Genomic DNA, 15,611 nt, shown 5'->3' on the forward strand with positions numbered 1-15,611 from the left:
TTTAAAAAAAGAACAACTGGACCGGGACCATTTCCCCATGATGAGGATGGGACCCATCCAATTTTAACACACACACACACACACACACACACACACACACACACTCCTCCTCACCACCACTCCTGCAGCACAACACATCGATAAAATAAAAGCATTGAGAATCTGAGTTTTTTTTTTTTTTTTTGTCAATGTAAGAACATTGAAAGAGTTGTAGAAAATACAAAGACACGTTCATCACGAGCGGCGTGATTCATCAACAGACGTCGTATTAAATGAATATCATAAACAGCACCCTCCCGCCCGCCCTCCCTCGCATCTCATTAACTGAGTCCCGCTGTAGCTATAGGTGAAGCTGCCTCTCTCTGCCATACTGAAGCAGGTGTCCAACATGGCGAACACTGGCAGCGGCTCTCTCGCGACTATTCTCTTTTTATTCATGTTTCAAGCGGCTCTTCACAAAGGTAGGACTTTTTCTTTTCTTTCTTTACCTTTCCTGTCTGAACGGAAAACACACTGTCCTGGCGTATTTCCACGGATAAACATACAGGAATGTCATTTTTTCCCCCCTTAAAGATGTTTGAATGTGCGCGGCGGCGGCGGCGGAGCTTTGGGATGTAGTCTTACGTTTTGCGGAGCAAGTGAGAGAAGCTAACTGTCCGTAAAGTTTAAAATACACAATCAAAAAGAGGATATTTGTACGTGTGTGTGGTGTCATGTTGGCTATACAAACAGGCGTTACGGAGACGCTGCCGAAGAATACATCACTTTGTCAGCTCAACCATTATAAATCGCTTTTGCCGCCGCCACAGCTGCCAACTCTTAAATGTGGACAATTCAACACATATCGTGGTCTTTTGTCGCCAGAGAGATGCAGTTAACAGGTTTAAATGGCTTTTTTTTGTCCGGTCAGTCCGCTAGCTTGGTTACTTTTTGTCAGACGGCTGCGAATCACAGAGAACAGCGGTGCGTTAAAGTAGAATATGCAGCAAGCAGCCCCCCACGACAACGTGCAGTTTTGAGGATACGCTACAGCAAACTCCATTCAAAACTGCGTGAATTTAACTGGGCGTCACTGAGCCGAAGGTTTTAGTACACATTTGGACGTAACTCGAGTAACCACAGTGATAACGTGCCCTTTTTGATCAATTCGGCGGTAAGACATCTCCCGAGCCAACATCTGCTGTCTATTTAATCCCAGTTTTTTACAAGTTGTTCACTATCGGCCCCCCTCTTCTGGATTTCGCTGCTGAGGCTGTTATGAGGACTGGCGAACCCGTTATGAAAGTTGAAATATGAATGAAAGAAGTGCCACTGGTTGTGTTGGATACATGCCGAAATGAAAAGCACCTCAGAGTGGTTCACACAACGCCCGAAACGACCCCCTATGAGATATATACTCTTTGTGGTGAACACGAGAGGATTAATTTGCGTGGTTTTCCCATCACGTTCCGGGACTGTGTTTTCGTAATATCGGGGATAGATTCACGGTGTGCACGGAAACATAAGAAAGGGCTCGCTCGGGTGTAGTGGCCGAAATGCGAGTCAGATGCTTTCAAGAGGAGGATGGGTCACAGATAAAGCTGCGCAACATTATGATGATTTCTGTTTTTACGCTCGTGGCTTGGTGATGTTGTGAGCGGTGTTGGTTGAGTTGGCGGGCTGCGGAACAGGCACACGCGCTATTTCCCCGACTGAGATGGGAGAAAGTGTTGTGATACACGCTGTCAGCTTATTAAGGGATGTGTGCTCTGTGTTTGAGTCGTGAACTACTCAGAGATGTACACTCGCCTCGGGGTTGTTCATCTTTGCGCATTGATACGATGAAGATGTAGTGCAATAACAGTAGTCGGGGCAACGCGTCCCGTGCCGTCCCCCCCTCCTCCTCCACACACAGCAAGCGCATGCTGTTAAAAAACTGGAAACCCGTACAAATAGGTTACCCAATTACATAACTGGCTTTAAACTGTGGCTTTGCGGTGGATTTCAGCGCACTTGCTCCTGTTATAGCACACATTTATGTCAAGTCAGTCCTGTCATGAGCGCTTACTAACACAAAGTTATTCAGCGCGAAGCGGCTCTCCATAAGAATATAAACCCTTTTTCTGCTGAGTTCGAGCCTCTCACAGTGAGAATGACAGGGCGGCAGATGTCGACGTTTGTCACATTGTGGATTATCCTGCAGGCTTAATCCATGCAGCGTTTTTTTATTTTATCCATTTCCATTAAAAATGGACGCACAATGATGTTTTCTCATGCGCCAAGTCAGTTAAACAGTCCTGTAAAGCACCGGCGAACTAAGCAAGGGCTTTGTTGTTCTTTGGGCAGTGGGCAGTGCTGCTTTTACCTTCATGGAAATGGCTCCACTGATTTCAAACAAAGCTCAGGGCACGCTTGCACAAAGCATATCAATTATTTACCTCCAGCTCAGCTGCTCACATCTTGCTAAGCATTGCAGGATGTTTTTTTTCTTTCTTCTTTTCCCTCCTCAATACAAATAAAAAGGAAGTTGGTGCTATGATGTTCATTATTGCACTGCAGTCAGGCTGCATTGATTAATTTCGCCCCAACTGTTAGTTCCATTTTGGCACTCGGGCTTGCCTCATATGGTCATCAAATCACACAAGCGCTCCAAGTGAAATGCATTTATGAGCAAAGCATTCATAGTTCACTGCGTATGACTGCCATTGCTCTTGTTTCTAGAGGAGTCAAAGGATACAGTGGACCCTCCAGAGATCATGTTCATCCATTGGAAATAAGTTAATAAGTGGTGAATTTGGTCAGTCATTGATGTATATGTCCAGAATACATTCAACTAACTCAAACAGGAAGCAGGAACATACCAGGCATAAGTCTTTAAAATGTGCTTTTGGAAACTGTCTTCGGTGGTTGTCTTTCTTTGAAGATAAAGGGGCTCTAAATGAACTCTGAGATGAACTCCTCTCTATTTTGAGGCAAGGAAGAAATTTTTATTGCGTTCATTAGAGATAACATATGCCATAAAACATATTATCGCATAATTACCAATATACGTACACATAGAGGTGTGATATATTTTCATATCTTAATTATTTCTGCTCGCAATTATAAATAAGTGTAATTGCAGTCATCAGTGTAGATTCTACAATTAGACTTTAAATTGGCCGTGGCAGTGACATTTGTGTTTAGATTATCTGCTTCTAATGAAATCGTGATTTATAAATTCATACATTTTAATCAAGTTTTATTTATAATGTAGGTTATTTAAAAAGTGACGGCACTTTTCTGTAAAAGTATTGTGAGGAAGGACGGAAGAAATATCATACAGCCAGTACTGACTGTAATAAAAGTGGCAATCATGCAGCCATATCATTATCTTGTATCCTGTCATAATTTATGCAAGCGTGGTGCTGCGTTATCAAAATGTACGTCTTATTCGATTCTGTCATGGTTCTATGTGGAAATATTAGTCCAATTGTAATGGTGGATTATACTTTTGGAATACCAGGGGCATGGCACTTCACAGGTGTTATTATGGAGTGCTAACGCAGCACACTCTGACCACATGCTTGCTGAGACTTGAAAACTTGCTTAGGCAATCCATCAGCTAAAGTGAACGGCATCTCCGATTTCATTTTTGTGAAGTTATGCAATGGGTGTGATTGTGCAGGTAAGAGCAGGGGCTGTTCTGTGAGTGCAGGATAGCTGCATGCCAACATGACCTGTTCATTGATAGGTATGTGAGTGTACGAGTTAAACATTAGCTTTTTTTTTCACACTTTACATGGTTCCTGTGTGTTTGAGCTTGGATAATGATAATGTTTCTTATCTGTGTCTCAGGAAGTTGCAGTTGTGGTGTATGTATATTTGAGCTTTGGCGGAGGATCTAACATATCTGCCACTGACAGTCTGAAATTTCAGGTCTTTTGTTTTCAGAGAGGAAATAATCATGCTCTCCTTAGATGATCGACAGGAGAGGATCCCTTCGGAGCTTATTACCTTGTAGTGGTGCAACATGTGTTGAGTTAATCCACCTGTTTTCTTCTGGCATTGCCGTTACAGCTTGGTTGACTGAGGTACAGCATAAAACACATCTTAGCAACGTTATTCCTTTTTTTATTATTCTATTCAACTCAACTTTATTGTAATTATTCTGATACTCAGGTGTAAGCTTATCTGTGGTCTCTCAGCTGTGGTTCAACATACAGGCACATGTACATCATGTACATTATATAGAGTAGAGCAACGTAACAGCTCATTAACAGTAAACAATTGTAGAATTGCATTTTTTTCTGAGGTAGTATATTTATAAGGTAGCTTTAAATATACTGCTTGGGAGTCAGTTAGATGTAGTAAGTGCTGGAGTGCAGTGTGGTAGTAGTCAGTGATCGGTTTGTAAAGTATGGAGTTTCAGTGAATAAACAAAGTAATAATGTGATATAGTATGTATAACAAAAGTAAGTATACTATAGTAATATAATCAATATAATTAGTATAATATACAACACAAACAGCAGAATGAATATTGGCTGTGTTCATTTCTGCAAACCACTGATATGTTGAAACTTTAGCTTCCTTTATCTTGCAAGTTTATATTTAAGTTTATAGGCTCAGTTTTCAATTTTATGTTGTGACAACACTGTTCGTGTAATGTGGTTAAATTTAGGCACAGAGATCACTTGGTTGGGGTTAGGAAAAGATCATACTTTGGCTTAAAGTATGTGGGATTTCCTAAAAGTCTATGATAATGCACCCAACACGGGTTTTTTTAATTTAAGTTGTCAAAGCTTTAGCTGGAGTTTTCATTTATTTGCGTTCAGTACAGAATGGATCTCAGATGTGATTGTTTACATCCAGTCCTTCCAAGTAAAAGCTCGTCTATGATTTGATCTCCATGCTGCCTTCCAAAGAGATTTATCTGGTCCTAAATCCAGAAAGTGAGGAAGTGAAGCGTGATATTTAACTCTAAACATCACTTCTGTTTACCAGTTTTTGAGCAAGTTAGTCTCATATATCATTCCTGATTAACAGACCAGAATGTTGCTCACTCAGACACAGAAGCTGAAATCTGTTGTGTAGCTAATGACTGATTTACGACCTGAAGTAGAAGTGATGTAGTGGTTAAGTGTTGTGTAATAGTCCATACAGGTCTTTAAAGTGCTCAGACTCGTCACTTGTGCAAAATGTATAGAAAACACAATAGCAAAGATTACAACTGAACCAGAGAGTGCTATCAAAGTGTTGTTAATTCTATAAAGTGGATATGATTCAGTTTGTATAATGGCGTACCTGTTCAGTTTTTCTGTGTGAAGCCCCGAAGCTGAAATGATTCTAATTACGGCTGAAACTAATGATTAATTTCGTCCACAAAATTCATCAGAAAAATCATAAAGTCCTCTGGGAGACATAGTCACGTTGCTTTGTTGCATTGTTGCATTGTTTTGTTGGACAAACAGTCCAAACCCAATTGTATTCAGTTAATGCTGCAATTAAAACAGAGAAAAGTAGAAAATCCTCACATTGTAGCACAGAGTCAGTGTTTTCAGAACTTGTCTGGTACTTCATGAAAAATACATGCCCAGGGTACTTATTAGAAGAGAACGAGCATGCTGATCTTGGTAGTAGGCTGTAATATGAAATAAACCAGGGCTGGGCAATATATTGTTATTATATTGTTATAGTGATGAGACGGTATGTTGTCTTAGATTTGGGTTTTCATGATATGTCATAAGCCAAGCCCTAATTGCTTTAGTGTTATTGTTCACTGCAGGGATGGATGTAGGCTTAGCTGCTTTACCTGGATCGTGCATCTTTGTGAATGCTGCACATAATGCAGTCCTACTCTGTTGATGAACTTGACTAATAATCCTGTTTTCTCTGATCCCTGATCATGTATCCTGATTTAAATCAGAACTTTATTTCAGACTATGCTTTATAGTTATTGCACAACTACTTTTGGAAGAATAAGAATAGTATTCAGGTACTGTATCAGCAGTACATGGACACATTGTGATGAACAAAATATACTCAGCCTTAAATGAGTCACCCTTTCTGGCAGGTATCACACGCTGCATTTTTTCTAGAGCCCTAATGATACTAGATTTTTGGGACCAATACCAATACCGATATTTGGGAGTAAAGAAAATCTGAGCAAGTTTCCAAGCATGCTTTTCTGCATTATATTCTGTAAGAAAGATTTCATATCTGTACAAATAAGGCAACATATACGGCAATAACTGATATATTGGTAGTATTTCTTTATCTGTTTCTGATTGCAAGAATCTCCATGTTGCAAAAATGTTCTCTTACAGGAGATTATTGTGGCATAAATATCTGTTGTATCTGACACAGATAAGTTAACTTGTTAATATCATGTACACTATACGTAATAAAAATCTCTATTGGTGCTGATATGCCTTCAGTTTCATTGTAGTTTTAGTGCTGTGTAATGATCTCAATGCTGTGTCACAGACGTTTCTCTCTTGACAAAAACAATTAATGGAACAGTTTTATTTCTTTTCTTTTTTAGACCTGGTCTGAAAATGGCCATTTCAGTTACCACAGTGAACTGGCGCCAAACATTGCCTACAGGCACCTTCAGTTACATATCAGACTCAGTTGTATCCTCGTACAGAGTGGTTTGGCTTGGAGTCAAGCCGGTAGGAGTCCTGGTGATGGAAAACAGGTGTGGAAATGGACTTGTTCTCCTTCTGTACCCCCCAGCAGCCTGTGCTGCCGTAATGAAGAACAATGGCTTTATTCCTGAAGGGAGGGGACCCCAAGTGACCCCTCCTCCTCCTCCTCCCCCTCCTGCCCCCTGCCAGTCCGCAGTGACTCTGCTGGCAAGCCAACAGATGACTGGGCTGGGTCGCATCTGGCCTCTGTGCACTTAGTGTAATCAAAGAGAGAAAAAAGGTTTATGGCCTACTTGTTAGTGTGCCGCCAACTGATGGGATGTCAAGTAAGCACCCTGCCATTCCAAATCTCTGGAGGGATTGGGGAGGGGGTGTTGAGGGGGTGGGCGTGGGCTGCAATCTGCTGTGTTGAAAGCAGCATACTGGCCTAGGTACAGTTCGACAATCTGGCTACACAAGTGAAATGAGTCAAATTCGACTGACGTTTGAATATTTATGATCATATTTACATAATGTTGATGCACAAAAGGCTACTGAGGTGAATGCAAATATTTTCTAAACATAACTTGTAGGAGTCTTGTCCAGCTGAGGCTTCTAGCAAGTGTTTAAAAAAAGCAGACTAGTTGAAGGAATCAGTAAATCACATTAAGAGTAAGAAATACAGAGAATGGTAGTCTAAGGAGCTGAGGCATAACAAAGCTGCGGTGCATTTACTCAGGGATTAAATAAACACGTCATGTACGCATTACTTTTTTAGTATATGTCATTACATGCAAAATCACCCATTTCGAATTTAAAGGGGCACTTTACACACTAAGATATTTGTTTTATAGTTATGGTTAGTGCTTCTTAGGCTGTGAATAAGTTGTACAGGTGTTTTGTGGCTCTGGAGGAGCTTTGTCGTGTCTGAAAAAGCAAACCCCAGTAGTGTCATCAGAGTTTCCTCAGCTTGGGCTTGGACACTATAGGTTTCTCAAGTCGTAGCCTCTGCTGTCTTGAGTTTTTTAGTTTCCTCCTCACTTCCTACATGATGTATGTGTGATGCACGCTATGTGGAGCTGGTTGTAGGGTTAGGTGATGTCTGCTGAATTGGCAGATGACTCATGTCCACAGAGCAACGATGGATGATGATGTCATTCTTAGGGGAAGGGGGTTAATTGTCTTACAGGGTACTCTTTTAAAGGTACAATCATTTAAAAAAAACAACTTTTTACATGTTTGTATGATGGATATTAATAACCCCATTCACAGCCAGATCTGCAATGATTTGTCAATTAATTAATTGATAATTAATTAGTGGATCCAAGAAAAAGATTATTTTTTTTGACATTTTATTCACTAAAATGATTAATCAATTAATTGTGAAGACAATTGGCAGAATCATCGATAATAAAAAATATTTGTTAGTTGCAACCCATCCTTACCTACTCACCCAGTCTTTCCCCATAAATTGCTCTTTTTACTTCTGAAACTTTTATTTCACAGAAATAAGATTTTACTCACCTCACAGAGAATCTACCCATATGGAGCTTTACAGGTGTTATTATCAGATCTTGCTTGTGTGTGGTAGTGTGTGGCATTGTTTGCCTGGGCGGACAATGGCAGCGTTCTTCGGCCCAACCTTAGCTGGTTGCACAGGTGTTAGACATGGAAACCCCATGAGCATTTAGGACTGCTTTACTGATCTAGTTAATTATTCAGTAACTATTTTTAATTAAGCATCTGTAGTGACTGACATTGATATGTTGCTGACCATGGTCCACTCTACAGAAAGCCCCTTCTGTCAACCTTTTGTTGATCATTTCATATAAGGTGAAAACAATCTTCAGGTCTTGTGTAATGCGTGCTAAATGCAATCAGGATGTTATCACTCCCTCCCTCTGACACTTGCCTCTTCCTCCTTTCACTCCTCTCATTCAGAGAGAAATGAGCTCTCTAACATTTTGAACCTTTCACTAAATAAAGTCAGGGCAGCTGTCGTCTTTGAGCAGGATTGACTTTTCCTTTTTTGAACAAAATGTTTGTTAGTCATCACTCGCTGCTTTTCTCTCCTGTCTGTGTGTGTTAGAGCACTGCCACGGCTCAACTGTCACCGTCAGAGCCGTGCAGTGATTGGCTGTGCTGCGCTACATCATATTATAAAATAAATAAATAAATAAAAACATGTGATTGGGCAAAACAGCAAATTCAAGACAGAGAGAGTCCAGGGACTTAATGACTTACTCAGTCAATCAAGCAATTGTATTTACTCAGGTTGAAATAATCACATTCAGGCAACATCACACAACTCTCTGCCATCACTTCTTTCATGTTTCAAGGGCTCTTCCCTTTAGCCTGGTCTAAAACAACTGACACACATGACGAGTTGGATTGAGGTCAGGTGATTGGCCAGTCAAAAGCAATCCACTGTTCCAGACTTTCCAAAAAACTGCTATGTTCAGGATCATTGTCATGGTGCATTGTTATACAATTTTGGGAGCTAATATCTAAATGGGGCTAGACGATCAACCTAGTGTAAAGGTGGACACCCTTCAACACCCTTAAAGCTGCAAGCATTCATTGAATTCATTAATTCCCAAACCAAAACCTAGAATGGCTCTTGCTCACAGTGTTATCATGTTAAGTCGATAGTCTCAATAGTCTTGTTAGGCTCTCTTTGCCCTTAATCCATACATTTCATCATTTCCAATCCGACAGAAAAATGGAGCTGCTAATTCATTTGATGTTACTGTAATAATTATGCGTTCAGGGAAGATTATCATTAATCATTGGTTTGGATCTTTATGACCCCTGGAGCATGATTTCTTGTTATTTTGGTTGCCTTGGGGGTAACCTAGCTTTCCTCTTGTGTTGCTTGAGCCCAATTGATGTGCTATAGTCATACAGTGGAGCAGTGGGTTATATGGGGTCTGACATTATTTGCAACAGCTGGGTTCCATTTCATTTCTTGCCGTCTGACAATGTCCACACAAAGGTGCTGCATGGGCTTACTTTATTAAAACTTTAATATCATCTTATTAAGTCAGATTGGTAGGCTCAAATTGGCAAACCATTTCATCAGCCGGCTTTCAACTGGAAACACACATTCCAGAGTCTGCGATCCACCTTAAAAGAAAAGTGTTATCACTCAACATGAGATTTTTTATTCTCTCTCATGAAGAAACAATGAAAAAAAAAAAAAGCTGTGGCCTTTTATTATGAAGCACAAGGAGGAGCCCCGGCAACATGAGAGAGCTGCCTCAGGCAGGTGGATCTGCCCCGAGCCTCTGACACATGGAAGCAATCCTGACCAAACACTCACAACTGTGATAACACAGAGACACACACACACACACACACACAGATATATGATCACAAGCAAAGAAAGAAAGAAAAATACGGTAGCATGACAGGAATGAAAAAATGTGACTTTATAGAAGAACTCAAACTAAGAAACACAAACAACCTGTCTGACTAAGAAGAAAGCATATTTTCTTTATTCTAATATAAATATGGTTATGGCTGCTGTTGTATCATTTGTACTCCAAAATCTTAAAAAGGAAGAAATAAATCCAGTCTGTCTATAGAAAGACACATTTAATTGCAACGCTTTCCTTACAGAATTCAACCCCTGTTCATTTTCCTATAGTATTAAACTGTATATATGCTAATGCATTGTTGTTGTTAACTTTCTTGCCTTAAATTCCCAATACTGGCCTTTATTAACATCAACAGCAGAGAGAATCAGGTCTTTATTTTGATATATTCAGTATAATGCACACATTAACATGCACTACTGTTTTCATTCCCTTATTATTTCCACTTTGCTTTGATCTGTGTTAAGGTATTGCCAGTAAAACTCTACTCTTAGATGCGTCATATTAAAAGTCGGCCATCAGCTCAGTGGGTATAATCCCTCCTTATTTTGAGGGAGTTTAGTTTAATTGATTGTAGTTTAACAGCAATAAAAATGGCTAAGAGAGTGAAATTGGAAATAATAATTGAATGAAAACAGTCTTGCTGCCAACAAAAAACAAACTCAGAGCAGCACAGTGGTTAGTATGACATGTATCTGTTTTCGTACTGATGTAAATTTACTTATACTTCTAATATTGATTCAGTTAGTGATTCATTTTTTTAATTAATTAATTACCTAGTGTGCAGTTGCAGACCACAGCAAATTTGACCAACAGCCTTGACTTCAATTTGCAGAGATATGATAGCAGAACGACAGCAATTTGGCATATTTGTTAAAAGGGAACCAGCAAATACTTAAAGCACTTCCATGGATAAATAACTAAAAACAACATAAATTGATAACGATAAACTGACGAATCATTTCAGTCACAGGGTTATGTGAAGGACACTGACGGAGCCCTGATTATAGGAAAATGTGGAAGCTGCCCCAATACTTGCATGTGGTTGGCTAATCTAATCTGTAGTCCCAAGTGGACCATTGTCAGTCACAACGAGAAATGTTTTCCATTTGGGTTTTTGAATTTACAAAAGACAACAAGTGGCCTTTGATTGCTCTTTTCCTCCCAGTTTGAGGCCTTCATCATCTTGCTCTGCTGCAGAGTCACAGGGAGGCATCGCTCGCTGTAATTGGGCCCATTTTGCCTGCATTCATAGATACAATGCCGGGTTCAACAATGAATGAATAAGGAATCAATGCATATCATTTGTGCTTTCAACCAAATAAACAATACAGCTGGTGTTCCGCTGTAATCATCGGAGGGGAAATGAATGCCCTTCTGAATACAATACAGGTATGCATCAGCCATCGCGACACAGTAGGCTTGAGTGATCTGGGTTCTCCCATCTTTCATTATACATAACACTCCAGCTTGTATTACATTTCAGTGAATTTGCTCCTGATGAGACCCTTCAGGCTGTTACACTGTCTCCCATGGAAGTGGATCACTTCTCCCTACTGTGCTCAGTTCTCGTCCTTTGTCTCATCTATTGTAACTCTGTCTTGAGTGATATTTTCTGCACTAATGCCAGACAACTGCTGCACAATAAGGCACCATCTCATTTTCTTTGTGTCCTAGTTGGATGATGCAGAGGAAAATCTCACCTGCTAAAGAACAATTTGGCCATCCATTGTGCAGAAATTGAGGATTGTGAGGCTGTGAAGTACCGCTTAATGTCATTTAGTGTCACTATCTGATTCTCTTTTGTGTGGAAAAAGGACTTGTAGTAAGAGAAAAACAATACCTTCCTATATTCCACTAGTTGTTATTTAGACCAAAAAACATAGTATGTCTCTTCACCAGAGACAAAGATTGAGCTATTGGAAATTTAGCATAGTTTTGTGATAATTGTTCTACTCAAGCCTTTAATACCCACCTTTCGTTTGGCCAGTCAACATGGTGTAAGTGCAGATTCCAGGGTAGAATAGTTGTGATTGTGAATGGGATAATTCACCCTGCTGTGCATTGGGGTTGGGCAATGTCTACCAAAAATGGACAGTGAAGACAGTGACGTATGGCAATAGACGACAACACTGTATGTCTGTAATTTAGCTGTGTTTGGCCTCGGAAGCTTGAAAGAAAGTCAGCCAACAACCTGTACTGAGAAAACTAAGCTGAGAAACGCAAATCACCACAACACCATTGCCGAAATGTACCAAGTGTCTTGGGCTCGCCGAACTGCGCAGGTTTAATACAAAAATGATAAACAGGAATTGGAGACGAGTAAATTGAGCAGTAACAAATGTTTTTAATTTCCTCTCCCGCATGTCACAAACGCCAACAAACCCTGCCTTAAGGCAACTCTTAGGGGACGCAGTACTTTTTTGCACGAGGGCCTTTTAAATCATGATTGTACGATGGTACAGGGCTTATTAATCACTGACTGCCAGCCATTGGCAAACTTATCATAGAACTTCACACAGTGTTAGCGTCCAGCGGATGTAACAGTGTGTAATTAAAGGTTCCTGTGTAAAGCAGAAAATAAATGAAAACACATTTTATGAGTAGTTCTCCTGCCTTTTTTGGTTTAACATTCCTCGGATCCTCCTGATCAAGTTGTCAGGTTCTGTTGCTTACCAATCTGAAAAACAGAGTTAAAGAGAAAATGGCAAGTTGGCATCAGAAATAGAGTCTTTTGACCGTTTAGTCTGTTCAACATTTAGAGCGGCAAGAATTGGCAGCAAACGACTCATTTATGAAGACAATAAAGAGGATGTTCAATGTGAACTCAGGGTTTTCCTGACTCAGAAAGTACCTGTGCTGGAATGCCATGCCCGCTTGTGTTTTTTTATACACTGCAAGCCAAGGCTCTCTACTGTTTGGCCTTCTAAAGTCTTGTGTTTCTCAGGAGATAGTTGGCTTTGAATGAGTAGTTGAGTGTTTTTTATGACTTATAACCTGAACTTGCCACCTGTCAGAGATAATATATAGAATATATGGAAACTGCACCTACAGAACAATAAGTCGATTTTTGCATAAGAGGTAGGGAAAGATAGATACATCGGATGCTTGATTGAATTGGGATCTGAGAATTTGGAGGTGACATCAATGTCTTGTTGCTCTCTGTTATGTTACAATATTTCAGCAAGCAGGACAAAAAATCAGCCTCTGATCTGACAGACTTTGAATCCAGTTTGCTGTGTATCTCTTATGCTCTTGCTTGAAGAAGCAATGCAGTGATATTTCTGTTGCAGTAAGTTTCTGAATATTTTAAATAAATGACTGTAATGAACAGCAAAAAACTCTGCACTGAATCTTACAATTAGATGCTGCATTTTTGGTGTTGTAGATTTTATTTTCTCCGACCGATAAAAGACCACAGAAAACCATCGATAGATAGTTATTCTATTTCTTTTCTACTCTGATATGAAAGCAGAACACATTTTAGTTTGTCTGTATCTGATATTTGTGATGAGCAAGTTTTTGTTGACCCACCCCACCCAACTTGCCTCCAACAAGCACTCAGGGTTCTACGGACAACACGTAGAACCCAGGCTTCCTTTACCAGGTCATGGCTCTTTGCTTTTTGAGTTCTTTGAGAGCACAATTGTGTGTGGCCACTGTGAATTTTGCCTTAGGCCAGAACTTTATAACTAATGTTTCTACTTTAATTATCCACTAACAGTAGATGACACTAAATGCAGCGCAGCCAAAAGACACTTTGCTCTGTGTAGGAGGTGAAAGACTTTCTGTGAAGTGTAGGACATCGCCAGCTGAACTTGTAATAAATGAGGCAGACTGAGACAAGGTGTTGTAATTGCAACAGAAACATTATATTACATTATAAAGAAGGAAAAATGATTTATAGTACCTACTGATATATATTCTATATATATCGTATACGTGTATTATATTTCTTATACTGTAAAATGTACATGAAATTGAATGTAAATGTTATGTTTTAAAATACTTTACCTACTCTTTCAGCCTGAACATAATTGATTTAAGCACTAGAGCCAACATTAAATGAGCTAAAATGTTCTGTTTGAGGCAACCTCGTTATTTTTAGGGTTTACCGAAAGTTGTTTGAAACTCCATGGGAAGGGTATGTGTCTCCCACTGAAAATAGGAGTGAAAGAAAATGCTTGAACCCGGCCCATTTTCCAAAGCAGTTCCCGCTGCTTTGAAGTGTGTAGTATTTGTTGGGCTTCACTTGGCTGTCAGATTAATACCTTCTCGACTGAAAATGAAAATGGGTGAAGGAGCAGTTAATCCGCATAAGAATATTTTTTTGAGGATGAGAAGCTGCGAGTCTAGCAAACTGTCTGCGTATTGATTGGTTGTCTGGCATTTCAGAGTTGACCTGACATGCCAGGATCATCCAATTCCCTCTACATTACTGATTGCTGAACAGAATCTTGGCTTATCTTAACACATTCTTTTGAATTACTAGTTGACGATGAAACAGTACCTGTCACATAGCAGTACCTTTAAAGTTGAATTGGATTCTGAATCTGTGCATTTCAGGGGCCGCTGACCTTTGGAAGCTGTTTACCTCGACATGACTTGGCTGTTTTCCATTAACAATTGATCAGTGATTGAATTATGTTTACAGAGAAGGAGGTAAATGTTGTCAGCTTCACCTACCTGACGTGCTTTTCAAGTATAGTTATTTTTAGGATAACTGTTGTGACCAGACCTAATACACCAATAATATTAGGTAGTTATTAACATTGTGTGTCCATTCCGTCTCTTCTTAAAGGTAGTAATAGTTTTACACTGTTTTATTAGGGGTAGAGAGGGTGAACCAAAATAGTAATCTTGTGGGCTGGACAGCTCAACAATAAGCTGAAATTTGCTTTAAAGCTCCTTAAAGCAGGGGGGATATGGTGGTAATCGCTGCAGGCTCATTAGTAAGAACACCACCAGAGTGGCTCCTACCAGCCAGTCCTCGTTAGTATAGTGGACAGTATCTCCGCCTGTCACGCGGAAGACCGGGGTTCGATTCCCCGACGGGGAGGCACATTTTTAACTGATTTCCCTTCAGGGATTATTAAGTTATCTATTTATCTATCTAAGTAGCACATTTACAATATGGGAAAATATCCACATGGCTTTTGTCTTACCTCAAATATTTTTGATTTTGTTATCAAGATTGACCACAAGCAGAAACCATGTCAGTTTACATACATTGACATCAGTAGTTCATGATCTTAGCATTTTTAGTTGTCATATTTGATATCTGAGACAATGCGCTCGCTTACCACCGCCTACGTAGCCACTTAGCACATTCCTGTCACTGTCAACTCTGACCTGTTGAGCAATACTAGCGGAGGATGGTGCTTGTCTCCATATACATTATATTACCTCCCACACCAGCATGATTGGCCAATAATTGTAGCTTAGAAGGCTCTATTAATGCTTCTTGAAAGCCATATAATGGCATTATACCTCACAGAGGAGGTCATTTTTTTTCATATATCAGACATAAGCGTCCGTTAAGTGAGTTAAGAATGTGCTCTTGTGCCAAGTTTATACTTAAAGTCTTACAGAGGCCAAAGTCCTAAGACCTCTTAGTGATTACAGCGGAGGCTGCACTCATCTG

General features: G+C 39.9%; 1 protein-coding gene across 5 annotated transcripts in view; it reads left to right on the forward strand.

Moving 5' to 3' along the window:
- Window positions 1-347: 347 nt before the first annotated feature.
- The window catches only part of cadm1a (cell adhesion molecule 1a), a 393,450-nt gene continuing 378,186 nt past the window's right edge, over window positions 348-15,611 (forward strand). For all 5 annotated transcript variants that reach the window (XM_084373683.1, XM_084373685.1, XM_084373686.1 and 2 more), the window contains exon 1: window positions 348-461. In XM_084373683.1, the coding sequence (XP_084229809.1) occupies window positions 389-461 (73 nt within the window). In that variant the 5' untranslated portion in view covers window positions 348-388. The remainder of the gene's footprint in view (window positions 462-15,611) is intronic.

This window comes from Pagrus pagrus (genome assembly GCF_965226575.1).
Source record: "Pagrus pagrus genome assembly, chromosome: 14".
Taxonomy (NCBI): Eukaryota; Metazoa; Chordata; class Actinopteri; order Spariformes; family Sparidae; genus Pagrus; species Pagrus pagrus.